The sequence below is a fragment of the Panthera onca genome, chromosome A2, assembly GCF_046562875.1.
Source record: "Panthera onca isolate mPanOnc1 chromosome A2, mPanOnc1 haplotype 2, whole genome shotgun sequence".
Classification (NCBI taxonomy): Eukaryota; Metazoa; Chordata; class Mammalia; order Carnivora; family Felidae; genus Panthera; species Panthera onca.
Window position 1 is genome coordinate 129,558,189 of NC_138340.1, and position 17,202 is coordinate 129,575,390.

The 17,202-nt window shown below is 34.6% G+C and overlaps 1 protein-coding gene across 7 annotated transcripts in view; it reads right to left on the bottom strand.

Annotated features, from left to right (window-relative positions):
* Nucleotides 1-17,202, bottom strand: part of IMMP2L (inner mitochondrial membrane peptidase subunit 2) — an 886,893-nt gene that overhangs the window by 197,513 nt on the left and 672,178 nt on the right. For all 7 annotated transcript variants that reach the window (XM_078440485.2, XM_060632889.1, XM_060632892.2 and 4 more), the window contains one exon: nt 15,869-15,971. In XM_078440485.2, the coding sequence (XP_078296611.1) occupies nt 15,869-15,971 (103 nt within the window). The remainder of the gene's footprint in view (nt 1-15,868; nt 15,972-17,202) is intronic.

Sequence of the window (17,202 nt, forward strand, 5' to 3'; positions counted from 1 at the left end):
CCACGTAAACTTTAGAGAAAAGTGAGACTTCATTCCTTCAACATTCTGCTTGGCTCTGACTTCAGATATATCATACCAAGACCAAAGCTGACTTCCAGAACTCAGAAAGCTCAGCAAGTTGCAAGGGTGAACCAGGGCTCTTTGAGACACAAATAATCATTAAATGGATTCTCCAAATTACTTCTCAAGATCAGCATTTCTCAGAGTGGTCCTTTTGCCACACCTACCTGATTACTGGTGCTAAGAAAGAAACGAAGAAAGAAAGAAAGAAAGAAAGAAAGAAAGAAAGAAAGAAAGAAAGAAAAGAAACCCCCAAAGTCCCATTTCACCAAAATCATCAAGTAGCAGGCCTAGCCATCTGCATTTTTAATAAGTTACCCAAGTTGTTTTCTAAGTACACCGAAGTTTGATCTGTTTACTGTGGAATATACTGCAGGATTCTATAGGTTGAGGATTTTTTACCTTGTGTTTCTTCATTCTTCAACTCATTCTACACAACACTGCCAGATGTTGCTCCTAACTTGCTGCTCTAATCATTCCTCTACCATGCTCAAATGCCTTCTGGGTGCTTCATGGCCCAAAGGATAATGTCCAGACTTCTTTGGGTGACATTGAAGGCCCTTAGTCATGGCTTCAGACTTTGCCCTTTCCACAGCTTAAATTACCCACTACAAATGGTAAGATTGCTTAAATACCCACTACATGTCCTAATGTTGCAGGATTCTTTACCTCAGTGTCCATGGTTCATTGTATTGCCGCTTTGAAGAGTGAAGAGGTGGACAATACAGAATAAAATGAGAAGCAGGCAAAAGTTTCTTAGAGTATAAGATCAGAAAATAAGAATGGTATGGAAGCTCTCTTTACAGAAAGGGGGCATTTGGAAGTGAATGCCCACAACTAGAGGCAAGGAATTTTGTTCGATAGCGTTTGGGTCTGCCCCTTTCCTTCCCTCTTGTTCCTTCTCAGGTTCTACCCTTATTGGCTAGGTAACTCTAAATGCTTAGTCATTCCTTTTTGATTGGCTCATTTCCATAGTATTCATTGTTCCATGCAGGCCTTATGTTTTATGGTCCACTTATTTTTACTCAGGTCTTTTGTCTGTCAAATTCCTGAGAGAAACCTGAGGGGGAGTAGGTGGTGTCTGTTATATTCTTAAGAGGAACTATACGCCTGAGGGAGTTTGCTCGGAATCAGAGGTTCCCAGAAGATATGTTTTAAAATACAGTATGTGTTTCTCCCCACCCAGGAACCTTCAAGCCCTGGCCTCTCCCTTTCTGCCTATTGAATCCAGTCTTTCTCTATCATACTAAGCACACCACCTCCCTGCTTCTGCTAATTTGCTTTCTACCTCTGGAAAGTGACTTTCTACTTGTCCACAAGCCCAAATCCTATCTTTTCTTCAAAGTTGAACTCATGGAAGCCTTTCCAATTATTTCCTGCTGGAAATAACCACTTCTATGAACTTCAGAGTATTTTATGTCTGTCTCTGTTACGACATTTATGCTTTCTACTTTCTATTATATGATAGTGTGGTCTATTCTTTGGTCTGCCCAGCGCCATGCAGAAGCTGGGAACAATAATTCCTCTATTTCAGTAAGAGCAAAATAGGTTTTCAGGGAACTGCCATATTTTTATATACCCATAACCCCTAGCCACACTAGTTGGTCTAGAGGTAGATATCTGATTCAAATTAGTTACCTTAGCGCTCCTGCCCTTGACAATAATTGTTCTAGGATCCACACCTGACTCAAGCTAGGCCAATTACAGTCTTTTTTCATCTAGATCTTGGTCAACTGGTCACAGTTAATTGGTTCCAGATTGGCACGTAACCCATAATGGCCCTACAGATTGAGAGCCAGAGATCAGATTATCCCCTCTCCTCTGGTTCAAACTGGGAAGCTGTCCAGAGCCATGGCCATGGGATTAGGCTTTTCCATAGCTTCAGAAGGCCTTTAGGTGGTAGAGAGAAGCATTTGGTCAGGGTGAGGCTTTAGCGCTCATGGATCAAAACACTCTTAAAGCCCTATTCACCATTGCCTTTAGAGACAAGCGAGGGGACTTTGTGGTACTTTGAGGGAGTGTCACTGCATAAATAATTCCTTGTGCCCACTAGCTATCTTCTGTTTTATTTATTTATTTTATTTTTATTTTTTGATTTTATGGTGATGCTGAGTGGAGGAGAAAGGTTCAAGCTACATTTGTAAAAAGTTAAAAGTAACTTGCTCTGTGAAGTTGTTAGATTTCTTCGAGGGAAGGAAAGAGGAACAGAATTTTCACAGCAGAAGAGATCAGCCTCCTAGGGTAGAAGGAGGCCCTATATTATATTGTGGGGTAAGAGAAATCAAGGGCTGGGAACATGGAATGTATGATGAGCTATAAAGACATAATTTACTCTAGGCCCAGTTTACTTACAATTAAGCACGAAGAAAAAAATACAGAGCATATTTTTCATGTATTTGAAAATGATTCTGCTTTGCATGATTCATGATGCTTTTGGCTGGTTTATTTTTAAACTGGACTGAGGTTATAGAAAAGCACATTTGAACAGACACATTCATCAAAGGATCATGGTAATAGTCCCTATGGCCATATTGGACACTTTTAGGGATTAAAAACAAAGAGTATAGAAAATAATTTTATAAAGAGGGCCATATTACTAAATCTAAATGATAATAATATATCAATTCAGGGTAATGTCCTCATACACAGGCCTATCCCCTATTTAAACCCCTTCTATAAAAGGATATCTTATTCACAATCTTTCTTAAAACTAAATACCAAATTTCCTTTGGTGCAATTAAAAAAACAAAACAAAACAAAAGACCACAGATAATAAACTCCAAAAGAATGAGGAGTGAGACAGGGTTAATGATAGAGTGGAGAGGCCAATAATACAATTTCACATTAACATAATATTGTTATATGAAATATATAAGGCTATCAAGAAAATTTCCTGCAATCAAATAGTAGATTCATCTAAGGGGAAAAATATTGCAGCTAAAGCATGGGGATTTTTTTTTTCAAATTCAAATACAGAGAAGTATTATGTGAGTATAAAAAATCAAACAAGAACTTGCTCTTGAAAATTTATTTAAAGCTCTTATAAAGTATACTTGTGTGACTCAACAGTGTCCTACTATTTGAAAAGATATTGCAGTTTAACCAGCAATGTCCATCTGGGCAAAAAAGGTTATTTAAATACCATGCACTTTGATGAATGACCTTTTAAATGGCCTTGCCCATTTTGTACTATTAGTTTGCAGTCAGTTCAGTGTAATATATTAAATCTAGAAGTAGCAGCTCAGTGAAACCAGGCCTTTAGAAGCAAAGAATTAATTCATTTAATGGCATTACCATTCCCAAATCAGTACTTATTTTTTCTTTGTCTGGAAGACTGAGCAAATACCTGTTTTTATTTTGGGGGTGTTTTTGGTTTGTTTTCAATGTCAGAAGAAGCACACAATTAAGTCTGTTTTAAAAGCCTCTGAATAAACCATTTTAAGATTAGAATTTTTCCTTGACAAGAATCTACACAATTCCATAATGATCTGAAGAAATGACATAATATATAATCTCATTAGTATTTTTGTAAATGTAATAATTTCTATGAACAACCTAAATAGAATCATGGCTCATTTAAGACTTAGGGATCTTTCATTTGCCTGTAGCTTCCCAGTAGATGGAGTTTAAAGACTGTAGGGAATAGGCAAATACAGTTCACAATAAGAGATATTTAAGTAGTTCTGAAAATGGTTTGGTTACAACTCTTTAATTATAAGTAAAGTCATGGAAGTCTATGTGTCAAACTTTGGCCTAATGTGGTTGTTAGTCTAAAGTAGATTCTAATTAATAATTATTATTGTTATGGAAATAAGGTTTAGTATAAACAAACTAAGCACAAGATTCCACAATTCAATGAGGACTTATAATTTCCCCTTTCACAATACCAACATATTTATTTTAATACTGTTAATTAATTAATTAATTTAATGTAAATTGAAATTAGTGTGAACGTTCTACATCATTCCATCAGCAAAATTAATGATTTCTCTTTTTAAAAATACTTCCAAATTTTTTTACTAATTTTTTTAATATTTATATTTGAGAGAAAGAGAAAGAGAAAATGAACGAGTGGGGGAGGGGCAGAGAGCGAAGGAGACACAGAATCCAAAGCAGATTCCAGGTTCTGAGCTGTCAGCACAGAGCCCGATGCAGGTCTCAAACTCATGAACCTTGAGATCATGGCCTGAACCGAAGTCAGAATAACAATAATGGACAGGATTTTTTTTTTAATATTTATTTATTTTTGAGAGAGAGAGAGAGAGACAGAGCATGAGCAGGGGAGGTGCAGAGACAGGGAGATACAGAATCCAAACCAAGCTTCAGGCTCCAAGCTGTCAACACAGAGCCCCACCTGGGGCTTGAACTCACAAACCAGGAGATCAGGACCTGAGCCAAAGTCGGACGCTTGACTGACTGAGCCACCCAGGTGCCCCTGGACAGGAAATTTGTTAAAGATATCTTCTTTTTTTTAATGTTTACTTTTTATTTATTTATTTTGAGAGAGCGAGCACAGGCCCTAGGGCCTTTATTTTGAATAAGCAGGGGAGCTGCAAAGAGAAAGGGAGAGACAGCATCCCAAGCAGATTCAAGACTGAGCTCAGAGCCTGAGATGGGGCTTGGTCCCACAAACTATGAGATCATGACCTGAGCCAAAACCAAGAGTCAGATGCTTAACCAAAGGAGCCACCCAAGTGCCCTGGAAAGGATTTTTTTTTTTTTAAACCTGCTTCTCTGTTGGCCAGCTCAACAATCAAAATGCTTACTTTTACAAAATACATTTCCTTCTCACTAGCCTCTACATTCTGGGAATCGCTTTCACCTGTTGAAATACGTGAACACTTGAGAAAAAGAGCAGAAAGCCCTGTGAAATGGGTAGGTAGTGCATCGGCTGGCATGGATGCTCAGTATAAGGGGACAGAATTTTGATGGAATAATACTTGCCTGTATGTTTAAATGAATCATGAGCATGACTCGATTATCCTTCCCACGATTGGGACAGCAAGTAATCATGATAAGGCACTACAATTCTCATTAGGTAGCCAAGACTGCTCAATGAAGTATCTCTCCAAGTACTTTGTAAACTAAAGGAGCTTGGAGACATCACATTGTCACTTCCATCTTTTGGTCTTCCACGTAAAAGTAACCACAGATGTATATTTGCTATGTTGTCATTTTTTAATTTATTAAAATTATATATTGTTATAATTTAATATAACTTAATTTTGAGGTTTGATCCCTCAAAATTTGATCATAGGTGAACATGAAGGCAGTTCAGTATTTCAGCTGGTAAACTTCTCTAACAGATATGGTGCATTATTAATTCCCAGCTGCAGAATCTAACACACGTCCAATCAGTTCTTGGTTCCTAAGGACTCTCAAATCAATCCACTTCTTCATATTCTTATTACTGCCACCATGGTCTAGGGACTAATCATCTCCCACTTTAACCGATACTATCATCAAGTAATTGTATTCTCTACCAAGAACCTGTTTGCAATCTAAGCTTCCATTCATAATTTTCCCAAATCAGTCTTGCTAACATGCCTTTTCTTATTTGTTAACCTCCTGTCCAAAAATTTTAATGGATTTAGGTGCCTCTTAAATTGTATGTATGTATGTAGTTAAGGATATAACATGCATAAAGTGTAATACTGACTTTTACATGGACAACTATATAGAAATTAAACCCTCATCCTGTAAGTAGATTTATTTTTTAACAAAATATAATAAAAATTTAATTGATTTTTTAAAAATTAAGAATTTCAGTTTTATTCAAATCACTTTGATATTTTTATGTTTGTTAGTAGTCATTTTATCTTGCCTTTTGATTTTAAAATGGACTTTTGATATTTTTCAAAAAAAGTTTTTGGAAAAATTCAAAAAAAGTTACTTTTTAATTGTTTATATTTACTTTCACTTACATTTTGATAAACATATATTCATACTTTTGTCACTATAAATGCGATTAAATATTATTTTACTTTTTTTTGTAACTATTAATAATACAATGCAAATTATGCGAAAATCTGTACTATAACAGCATAATGATCTTGCTAAAATGGAGAACAGAAAAATTGTATGGAAAACATATAATAATTTTTGAAATATATGTATTTTTTTATATCACTATTCCAAACATCACAGGTCTTTCAGCAGAATATTCAGAATAGTAATAATAATTAAATTCAACCATCCTTGTTACATTTTCTGGTTTTAGCCATATGAAGGTATATTTATCAAGTTAAGACAAAGGAATATATTCCATTTAGCAGTTTGTTAGTTTGATTTATAGCTGTCAAGTATTTAGACACATTGTATGTGAACTTCGGTGACTTAGACCCTGCAGATGTTAGGGGGAAACTGCCATGTGACGTGTGGCCACTGACACCAACTTTTAATATTTTTGTTTATGTAGTTATTAAAAATATACTATCATATTTCAGACATAAAAGGCATAAAGTATAATATCACGAACACCTATATACTCACCCCCTGCTAAAGATATAAGACAGTACCAGTAATTTGGTATCCCTGTTCAACCCTCCCCAATCACATTCACTCCCTCCTCTCCAGAAGAAACCACTATTCTGAATTCTTTTTTCAGTGTTTTTAATGTTTATTGATTTTTTTTTTAATTTTTTTTTTTAACGTTTATTTATTTTTGAGACAGAGAGAGACAGAGCATGAACGGGGGAGGGTCACAGAGAGAAGGAGACACAGAATCCGAAACAGGCTCCAGGCTCCGAGCTGTCAGCACAGAGCCCGACGCGGGGCTCGAACCCACGAACCGTGAGATCATGACCTGAGCCAAAGTCGGACGCCCAACCGACTGAGCCACCCAGGCGCCCCAATGTTTATTGATTTTTGAGAGAGAAATAGAGTATGTGTGCATGTGCACACAGCAGGGGAGGTGCAGAGAGAGGAGAGACAGCAAATCCCAAGCTGACTCAGCACTATCAGCACAGAACTTCACATGGGGCTTGAACTCACAGACTGAGATCATGACCTGAGCCAAAATTAAGAGTCACAGACTTAACCACCTGAGCCCCCCAGGAGCCATTGTCCTGACTTCTTTATCACTATTTTAAATGGCAAATTCTTTAAGGGTGTGTTTCTTATTTGTTAATAACGTCTATACATGGTTGATGATTGTACATGACAGCTCTTATGCTAGTAAACTTACAAGACTGTCTTAATAAGTCTGCAGATTCTTCTTGAGTTTTCTAAGTAGATAATAACATACATTACTTAAGGGGGGGAGAGAGTTAAGAATCTTCCTTTCCAATCTCAACATCTTTTTTTTATTATTTAAAAATTTTTTTAATGTTTATTTTTTCTTGAGAGAGAGAGAGAGAGTGAGCAGGGGAGGGGCAGAGAGAGAGGGAACAGAATCCCAAGCAGGCTCCGTGCCGTCAGCACAGAGCCTGATGTGGGGCTTGAACCCATGAACCATGAGATCATGACCTGAGCCGAAACCAAGAGTTGGATGCTTAACCAACTGAGCCACCCAGGCGCCCCTCCAATCTCAACATCTTTTATTTCTTTTTCTTACCTTAACCTGTACTGACAGTGACCTTTAGCACAACATTTAATAGAAGTGGTGAGAGTGGACCTTCTTGCCTTCTTTCTAATTTAAAAGGGAAGGCTTCTAACATTTCTTCATTAATTATGCTAGATGCTATAGGCTGATTATACTGCTTTGAGAAGTGGCATGATGTGATCAGAGTTTTCAGAAAAATTCTTAGTGACAGGATGGGTTGGAGCAGAAATATCAGGGAGTCACTGGATCAGGAATCACTTACTGATAGTGCAAAAGCCATGGGGCCTCCAAGGCCCCATCAATAGAACATGCCTCATGGCTACGATTCCTACCACTGTATCAAAGAACTGCATTTTTTTTTAAGTCACCAAAGTTAGATAAATTTTAATATACAACAAACCCATATGGGTCTTCCTATGAATAGTATCTAAAACTGTGGTTACCGTGATTGATTATAGGCTCCATACATAGTTCTATTACACCAGGGGGAAAAAAAAAACACTCAAGTCACTGACAATCAAACTGATCTTTTAATTCCTTTCAAGTCATTTCGATAAATATAACTAATAAGATGCTGACACAAGCAAAGTCATTTTTAAGATTATCTTACAAGCTTTAGGGAAATGTAAAATTTCCAAAGAAAGTTACCTCCCAGAAGCTCAGTCAAAAGACAAAGTCATTTACATAGTTTGTTGTTTGCATATTTAGAGAAGTGGAGAACAAAAAATTACCCAATAAATATTTTATAAGTAGATATCCATTTAAATGAGGAAATTCAATCTCAAGCCTTGAATCACAGTATATTTAATAGCAGATTTTTTTCTCCTTTTGTTATCTAGACTAGGCAACAGCAGATTTTTCTTCTCTTCTGGACCCCTCCTATTTCCCATTTTACTTTCTGGGTAGATGCCAGTTATGTAGACAGACACCAATTATGTCTTATAAACAATAAGACAAAGGTTTCAATTCTACTTAAAAAAATTCTAAGTGCTTATAAAATTGCTAAATTAATAACACTGCATGTATTTTGCCAAATCTTGGCTCCTGACCCCACTGTCAGTAAATATACATTTCTAATAAAATGAACATGCTTAATTCTGTAACTAAACAGCCCAAAGGAATGGTATCTGCCATAGCAATGAAGTCTAATGACAATTCTGCTGACATTTCTCATATCTGAAGATGAAGTCATGTGGAAAATGATTTCTACACTAGCAGAATAATTAAGACAGAAAGCAAAATTTGATTTGGTAGAAATGGAAGCTCAGATTGTCTCTGTTTTCAGTGGGGTGTGTGGGGAGATGATATTATTTACGTCCCAAAGATCTTTAGTTGACATCATCCTTCCATACTCTCTTTTTAAAATCATTTTTTTCTGATGTCTTAACTGTACGGTAACAAATCTAACTAAAAGCAATGTTAATCCCAACGGACTTTTGTTTCCTTTTTTTTTTTTTTTGCATAGTATTTCTCGGTTTCTAATATTGTTCCAGAGAATGGGCTCTTTCCTTACTGTTAGCCATCTTTCATTATACAGATATTTTAATTACGCTGGCATTTCTTTTCCTTGGTTTTGGACTTTTTATGAAATGCATGTCTTTGTCTACATCAGCCAAATGAAAATTACACCTAAGTAAAACGTGAAGTTATTCGGTTCCAGCACTGTTTAAGGGAACTGTGAGAAACACCAAGGTACAGTTTTATGATTTTAAGAACCATAGGACTGTTGCTACCATTATTTTCCTATAAAATATAGATTATTTTAGTTCCTAACAAAATTTTTTAATGAAAAAAAGCATGCACTACAAGAAAACAAGAAAAGATCACCAATTACAGTCTGAGCAACATGTTTTAAAGAAAGTGTGAATAGAATACTTTATTTGGATCCTGTCAGCACACTCTAATGACCTTCTTCTTTATTTGAAAATGGCTGGTCTTAAATAAAAGTTACCCTAGCTGTTCAAGAGAACTTATACAAGGAAAATGCTACACTTCAACAATAAATAAAATGAAATGTCAATTCATTCTCATCATAAGTCCACAAGATTATTCTGTATTGTATTAGCAGAGTGTTTTCAATGCAGCTGAAACCAATTAAGCACTCAAGGCATAAACCACTTCATTCACAAAACATGCAGCATCTAAAGTGTTTTATGCAATACAAGATTTTACCAAATAGTTATTATTTTCACAGGTTTCAGAACACTCTGTTCTACCAAATTCTCCTAGGACGTTTTCCAGTTTCTTTCTTATGGGTTTTTAGTATATAAAAGTCTGCTCCTCTAAGAGACCCTGTCACACCCCCACTGAGAGTACCTCTTAGGCTGTGTTGTGGATGCCTGATTGATTATCTGCCTCCCATCTAGGTTGTCCTTCCTTGAAATAGGGATTGTAATTCAGTGATTGTGGTGTCTCTTGACCCTCATCCCTGCTCCTCCCAAGCATCAGTGCATCTCTGATGACAGAGACAAAGGTTTGGGAAGACCCACAAATTCAATGCACTCTTCATTATCTAGGACTTGAATCTCTGTCCCTAAAATCTCTGAATGTTTTAAATATCTCCCAAAACTCCATTTCAATTCCTCTCTTTGTCCTGTGGTCTCAAAAATGTAAAGACTGCTGACCCATTAGCTTTCTTTCAGTCTTCTTGCATTTCCAACAATCTTGTTTTATTGCCTAATCACATGCTGTATTTCTCTTTTACCAAAAATGTGTAATATAGGGGAAAACTTCAAAACAGGCAAGACTAGTAGTAAACCTATTAAAATGTTCATTTCCCACATGTATTAGCTAATCTAGCAACCTCTCTGTAGTTAATACAATCCTCATCTCTCCTGACCCATTCCACCTATCAGAGTCCAGGTCAGAATCAATCTAGACAAATAGTAGATGCTCAAAATGTGCCCTGAAGACATAAACAAAAGGCTTGTATGATATAAAACATAAACTTTGCTCTTTTCCTTTATTTTTCACTAGTTTTTAAAAAAAAAATTTAACATTTATTCATTTTTGAGAAAGAGAGACAGAGAGACAAAGAGAGAATGAGTGGAGGAAGGGCAGAGGGAGAGGGAGACCAAGAATCTGAAGCAGGCTGCAGGCTCTGAACTGTCAGCACAGAGCCCCACGTGGGGCTCAAACTCAAGGACCATGAGATCATGACCTGAGCTGACGTCGGAAGCTCAAGAAACTGAGCCACCCAGAGGCCCCCTCACTAGTTTTTTAAAAAGCAAAAAACTTTTGAACTTCACTAGGTTCTCTTTTGAATTCTATGGCATTTTAATCTTCAACTTCAGTGCTTGCTTATATATCGTCACTTATAGACAATCAGCTCATTTAATTAATAAGTAATATTTCTACTACTCATTTATTCTACAACCGTGATTTCCTTCAAGGTATATTTCCTTCAAGAAAACATTCTAGGGGCCTAATATTTTATTTAATTAGGCACCCATGAAATAAGTGATTAGGTTAGCTATTTTCCAAATGACTTGGAACTAAAAAGAATTTATATTTAGTATACCTTGCAGTTTCCACTCTCAGATAAAGGCAGTATATCATGCATAGTTTCTATATTCAAATTGTTCAGTTCTGCTTCATGCTTCCTGCACACAAATTGTTCACAAGGTGACACTATGATCACATACCTAAAAATCAAAACACTTTTATACATTCTTGGAAAGGTTATCTTTGCCCTGAAATGTTTAAGTCAAAAGTTCTTTTTCTAATATTCTTTGATCAATGAAGTAAAAATGAATTACTTGATTTAGACACTAAGTGCCTAGAATTATAACATATATTCTTTACAACAAATCACTACACAGCAAACAGTGAGAGGATTTCAGTGGCTCATGACTTAGTGCTAGATAGAATAAAAGAAAAACTTCAAAGAGAGAAAATATATGAGCTAAATGGAAGCCATAGAAAGATCCTTATTTGTGTTTTTACCACAAAGAATGAATAGCTATGAGAATATCTCAAATTTAAGTACTGAAATGAGTATGATAAATGAAGGAATGAAATGCTATATACATTTTTAACTGATGAAAAGTCTGCTAATCTGAAACAACTAAAATTTATTATTTGAAAATGGATGCATACATACAAATACAAAACTTGATTTTTAATGCACTTTAATTTTGAGGCAAGCAGAAAATTCATCAGTATTTATTATAATCAGTTACTTTTGAGTGCTAGCAAAGAACACCATCGCTATAGGAGAAAACGTCTCAATGTCATTTACATGGAAGTAGGGATGGTAAAAGGAAAGACTAATTTCAGAGAACAAAAGAATTGGTAAGATAAGAGGTTATCAAATGTTCTCAGCAATCATCATATATCTTTAATATATAATCTAGTAAGATAAAGTAGTAACATACACTGAAAAACACTTCTAGATAATTATCATAATTTTTTAAAAAAATTACAAAAGCTATTACACTAGAAACCTAAGTATAGTCATACATTGGTGAATCCATATTATGAGAAGATAGGACATTTTCTTTTTTCTTTTTTTTAAAAATGTTTATTTACTTATTTTGAGTGGGTGAGAGAGAGAGAGAGAGTGTGTGTGAGTAAGCAGCGGATGGGCAGATGAGAGGGAGAGAGAGAATCTCAAGCAGGCTCTGTTCTGTCAGCACAGGGCCAGACCAGGTACTTGATCTCAGGAACCATGAGGCCTTGACCTGAACCAGTATCAAGAGTTGGACACCTAATCAACTCAGCCACCCAGGTTCCCCAGGACATTTTCTATCATTGTGTTATAATGATATATTCAAGATGTTTACCATGAAAATATTCCACAGAGATATTTTTCATAATTGAAACATTTCCTACCAATGACATCTGTGATATTTTTCTCTCTGGCCACAGAACCATAAAACATATTTATAGAACTTACAGTCAAAATGAAACTCAGAAGTCATTTAAACACCTTTATCCTACTTTTTAAAGAATTAGCTTTGTTTCTAATTATAAAGATAATAAAAATTGTTGCAAATTTTTTAAAATAAAAAGAAATACAAAGGTATGAAAAAGAATCAACTATAACCATAGCAACTAGAGATAACCTGATATTGTATATTCCAGTCTTTATTTTTTTACTTAAAACAGTATCATGAACATAATGCCATGTTATGTCACAAATACAATTTTTAATGACTGCATAATATTTAAACCTCTGAATGAATCATACTTTATTTAATTATACTCCTATTTTAGGTTGCTGAGGATGTTCATTAAAATTTTGATGATATATATTTTGATTATATATATCATAGGAGTACAATTACATAGATTTTATCACTCATTGATAAAATATGTACTCATTTTATTATTTATTTATTTAAGATAGATTCAGAGAAGAAAAAATTCTTCCCTTTATACATGATGAAATGTAGACCAGTACAAGTTAACTGATTGATAAGGTCCATAACCAAAATTATCTAATTTTCTGTTTTATAACATACCATCTACGTTCATAAGAGAGTTTACTAGTTTCTTTCCATAAATCATTCTCTATAATTTAAAAGTACAGCTGTTGGATCTTGTTCTGCTGTATGTATTCTATTGCTATGTCAATATTGCTATCTTTATATTCCTAATCTATTATTCATCTTTTACTCATAACTATTTCATTCCCTCTTGAGCCTACATAGAGTGGCAATAAAACAAATCAGTAAAGCAAATTAAAATAGCAAGAAGAAATAAGAAAACAAACTAGAAAAACACCAGAATGAGACATTCTTTCTTATTCTTCTTTCGATTTCAATCAAAAGTCTACTTGAATATAGAAAAAGTCAGCTCCATTATGATCACTAATAGGCCATATTTTAAAATAAGCAAGGGAGAGTCTATTATAAAGTGTCATTACTATTCAAAGAGTTAAAGTATGTAAAATGATTTGGATACGTTTCTGAAATTATTTGGAAGGCAAATGAAGGGTAAAAGCTTCAATCAGTTTTCACCAAGTCAAGACAAGCATCTTAGAAACAATCCTGACTGCCTAAAGATAGATTGTTTACATTAAGAAAAAGTACAATCCCTACTTCCAAGAGAAATGAATCAACCATCCATAAAACCTGGAGCTTACTGACCTTACACATACAACCTCCAAGTATGCTGATTGATAAGCCAAAAAATGGAACTTAGAATTATTGGAAAAATATAGTAATTTTCAAGTGTATATGAATTTTAAAATTCAAGATTATTTCAGGTTTTTAGAATTACAAAACCTTACTTTTTATTTTTTAGAATTATAAAAACTTTAAAATAATTACCAAAATATTCCAATAAGCATTCATTAATCAAAAATGCAGTCAGAAAATTCTATACTCCAATATCACAGTTTAGCTTTAAATAAGAATTGCAGGGTTTTATTTTACATTTTTCCCCTATTGTCCTTTTAAAATGTGCTTGGGGGCATCAATATTAATAATTCCTCCTAATTATAAATGCTATTGGAACACAAAACAGGAGAGTTTATTGTCAAAGTAAAAAAAAAAGTTTACTATAACTCATCAAATACAATTAGCTTTATAAGTGATATGACAAATGTTTTCCTTCATCCTATAAAGGTTCTTCACCTAATTTTGACAAATAAAAACAAAACTAATTAAGTGAATGGACATTAATAGCTTAGCCTACCCCATGGACTAAGGGCCTCTCTGCTTGTTTGTTAATAACAATTAAGAAGGGAAGAAAACAACCACTAAATTTCAAAATGGTTTGAGGCCTCTGATTCTTATTACTGGTAAAAAAACACCAAGGGTTACATGCAATTTTCTGTATTCTGGCTGTCAACTCTATCTTTTCCTCTCCAAAATAAGAAAGTATGTAGAATAAACTGATTGAGGATTATATTAATTATATAAGCAATATTGCACTGGCTTCATTTATTTATAAAGGAAAAACAAACCAATCTCACATATTAGTACTTTATTATTCACCACACCCCCCACATCTGATAACAAAACACAATAATTTTAACACTTGATTTCAGAGTCACTATCCCAATGAGTTAAAACCCAAACTAAAGTTAACCAAAATTTTAATGTGGATTTGGCCAACAACATGATGCACTAAATAGATTTAAACTGATTGATGAGAGAGAAATAAAACTGCTTTTAGATTATTTTTTTTTGCCTTCAAGTTGCTACTAAATTTCTTCATAACAGTCACTTCTATGACACTATTAAGTGACCTGTAGGTCACATTTCCAATCTGTTCATTCCATCTTTGATATACCCTAAGAAGATTAAATTGCATTTTTGTAATAATTACTCTTCAAAAGCAAAAAAGACCTTAGAAGGTTTTATTATCATCACTGAAACCCCTCCTCTCAAAAGACATAGGAGTGGTCTCATATAAGTTTTCTTTCACTTCTTACTGTACTTTTGGCCAAAGGTAAGTCAAAGTAGCTGTTCCTCCAGTGACAATAATAGTAATCTCTCATAATATGTCATGAAAATTATTTTATAGAGATGTCCAACACTTAGTTTTACACAAAAGAATGTGGATAATGTTCTTTGCAAACATATCTGAAGGTGCTCAAAATTAATTTATACATACATAACAAGTATAGATATGCCCAGTGGTAGGAGAATCTAATTGGCTAAAGATCCAAGTTTTTAAGTAGACATAGGTACTAGAAATCAGGTTTAGTTTCTATTAACTAAAATATTCTTCACTTTAGTGGTTTCAGGAGTTCAGAGAATTTCTATATGCATTCAAAATGAAAAAAATTACAAAATATCAGTTTAGACGTATATTTCATAGACTATAAACATGGCATAAGGAATGTCTGCATTTCTTCTACAAAATAAATGTGGGCAAAAAAATGGTACTAACCGATATGATTTCCATTATACTTGCATTTTTAACAAACAATTTAGAAAATTGATGCTTATAGGTCTTTTACACATTTTATCTGTTAAGCACTAACTGAAAACATAAGACAAAGAGCATTTCTGTGGAGAAAAAAAACAGACCTTTCTACTGGGATTAGTCAGCCAACTGAAACTATCTTTGGTACTTTACTGAAGGGTCTAATTTCTTTACTATGAAACGCGCGCGTGCACACACACACACACACACACACACCTTGACGGCTTATATTATCTATATAATATTTAAAAGGAATTGTCCAAATATAAACTGCTCCACTGTGAAATTCATGATCAGTCGTGCTTGGATTACCTGAGCAATCTACCTGACATAATTTTGTTCCTACATGTGACATCCAATTACATCATGCGACAAATGACTTACCGGCCCAAAAGAATTACTGTCAAAACTGTGTCCATGATGATCACCTTCAACCCAGATGTGACCCCGGGGAACTTTGACATACCGGTTTTTGTGTCCCATAGTTCTAGAAATAAAGAGCATATATAACCATTGAGATGAGAATAGAAAGATCAAATAGTTGAGCATGCAAAGAAACAGAGGGCAAAATGCTGTTATAAAGATGCAACAGATAATTACAGGTGAACCATGAAGCTACTCTATATCTTCATTTTTAAGTAACATATGGTTAGGACCTTGTAAACCAATGCACAGTAAAATTTTTTTCACTTTTCGGTAGGAAAGAATTTTGTGCTTAAATAAAATGCACTAGCACCAAATACAAAGTTTTACTACTATATTTAATTCTCAATATCCTAGATATATTTTTATGAAATAAGCTCTAACAAAATATAGATCTATTTATTTTCTGACATTTGCTTTTATGTCAATGTTCAACTTGATCAGCTGTAATCTTTATTTCTTTAGTCAAATAAACTCAAACCAACAGCATTTTTCATAATGTCTTAATACTCTAAAAGTAAGCATATAAAAAAGACAACAACAACAAAAACCTGGCTGATATCTTGTCAGATTGAAACTATCAGTATCAGCTAAAATTGTTTTGATCAGTATTATTTTATTTCATAAATTATTCTTTAAAATGAACGTTTTTAACAATTTTGAAGACTGTTTAAAGATTGATGATCAATGATACACATTTAGTGGAACATTCTATATTCTTAAGGCTGACAAGGAAATGGAATAAGGAAAGGCTCTCTCATACACTATTGGTGACAATATAAAATGATACAACATTTTCTCCTATTTTACAATTTGGGGCTTATTTTCAGCAAATTTGTTAATAGGCTAAAATGTATATGCCTTTGACTTAAGTTATTATGCTGGCAGAAATCCATTCCAAAGAAACAATCAGAATGTGAACAAATACTTATCAGGAGTATTCAACACAAGTTTTTTGTTTGTTTGTTTTGTTTTTTAAAAGAAAGGTAGACTGCCACATGCAGTGCCTCATTTGGATGTGTCTGGAATCTTAGAAGCTTGACAACCTTCTGTTCTACAAATGGACCTGGGGAGCTCGTTTGGAGGTTTCAGCAGGGGAGTGCAGCTACTCCCATACACTTGACAGAAGAACTCTATCTGGGAAGGTCATCCACTTTGACAGAGGGAGCAGCTTTAGGAGGGACACACAGGGAGCGGTGAGGGAGGAAGGGGACATCCACCTAGACAGATGGGTGGAATCAACCTTGGTGAACAATGGAGTGAGAAATACCGCAGCAAAATCACCCTCACATTCT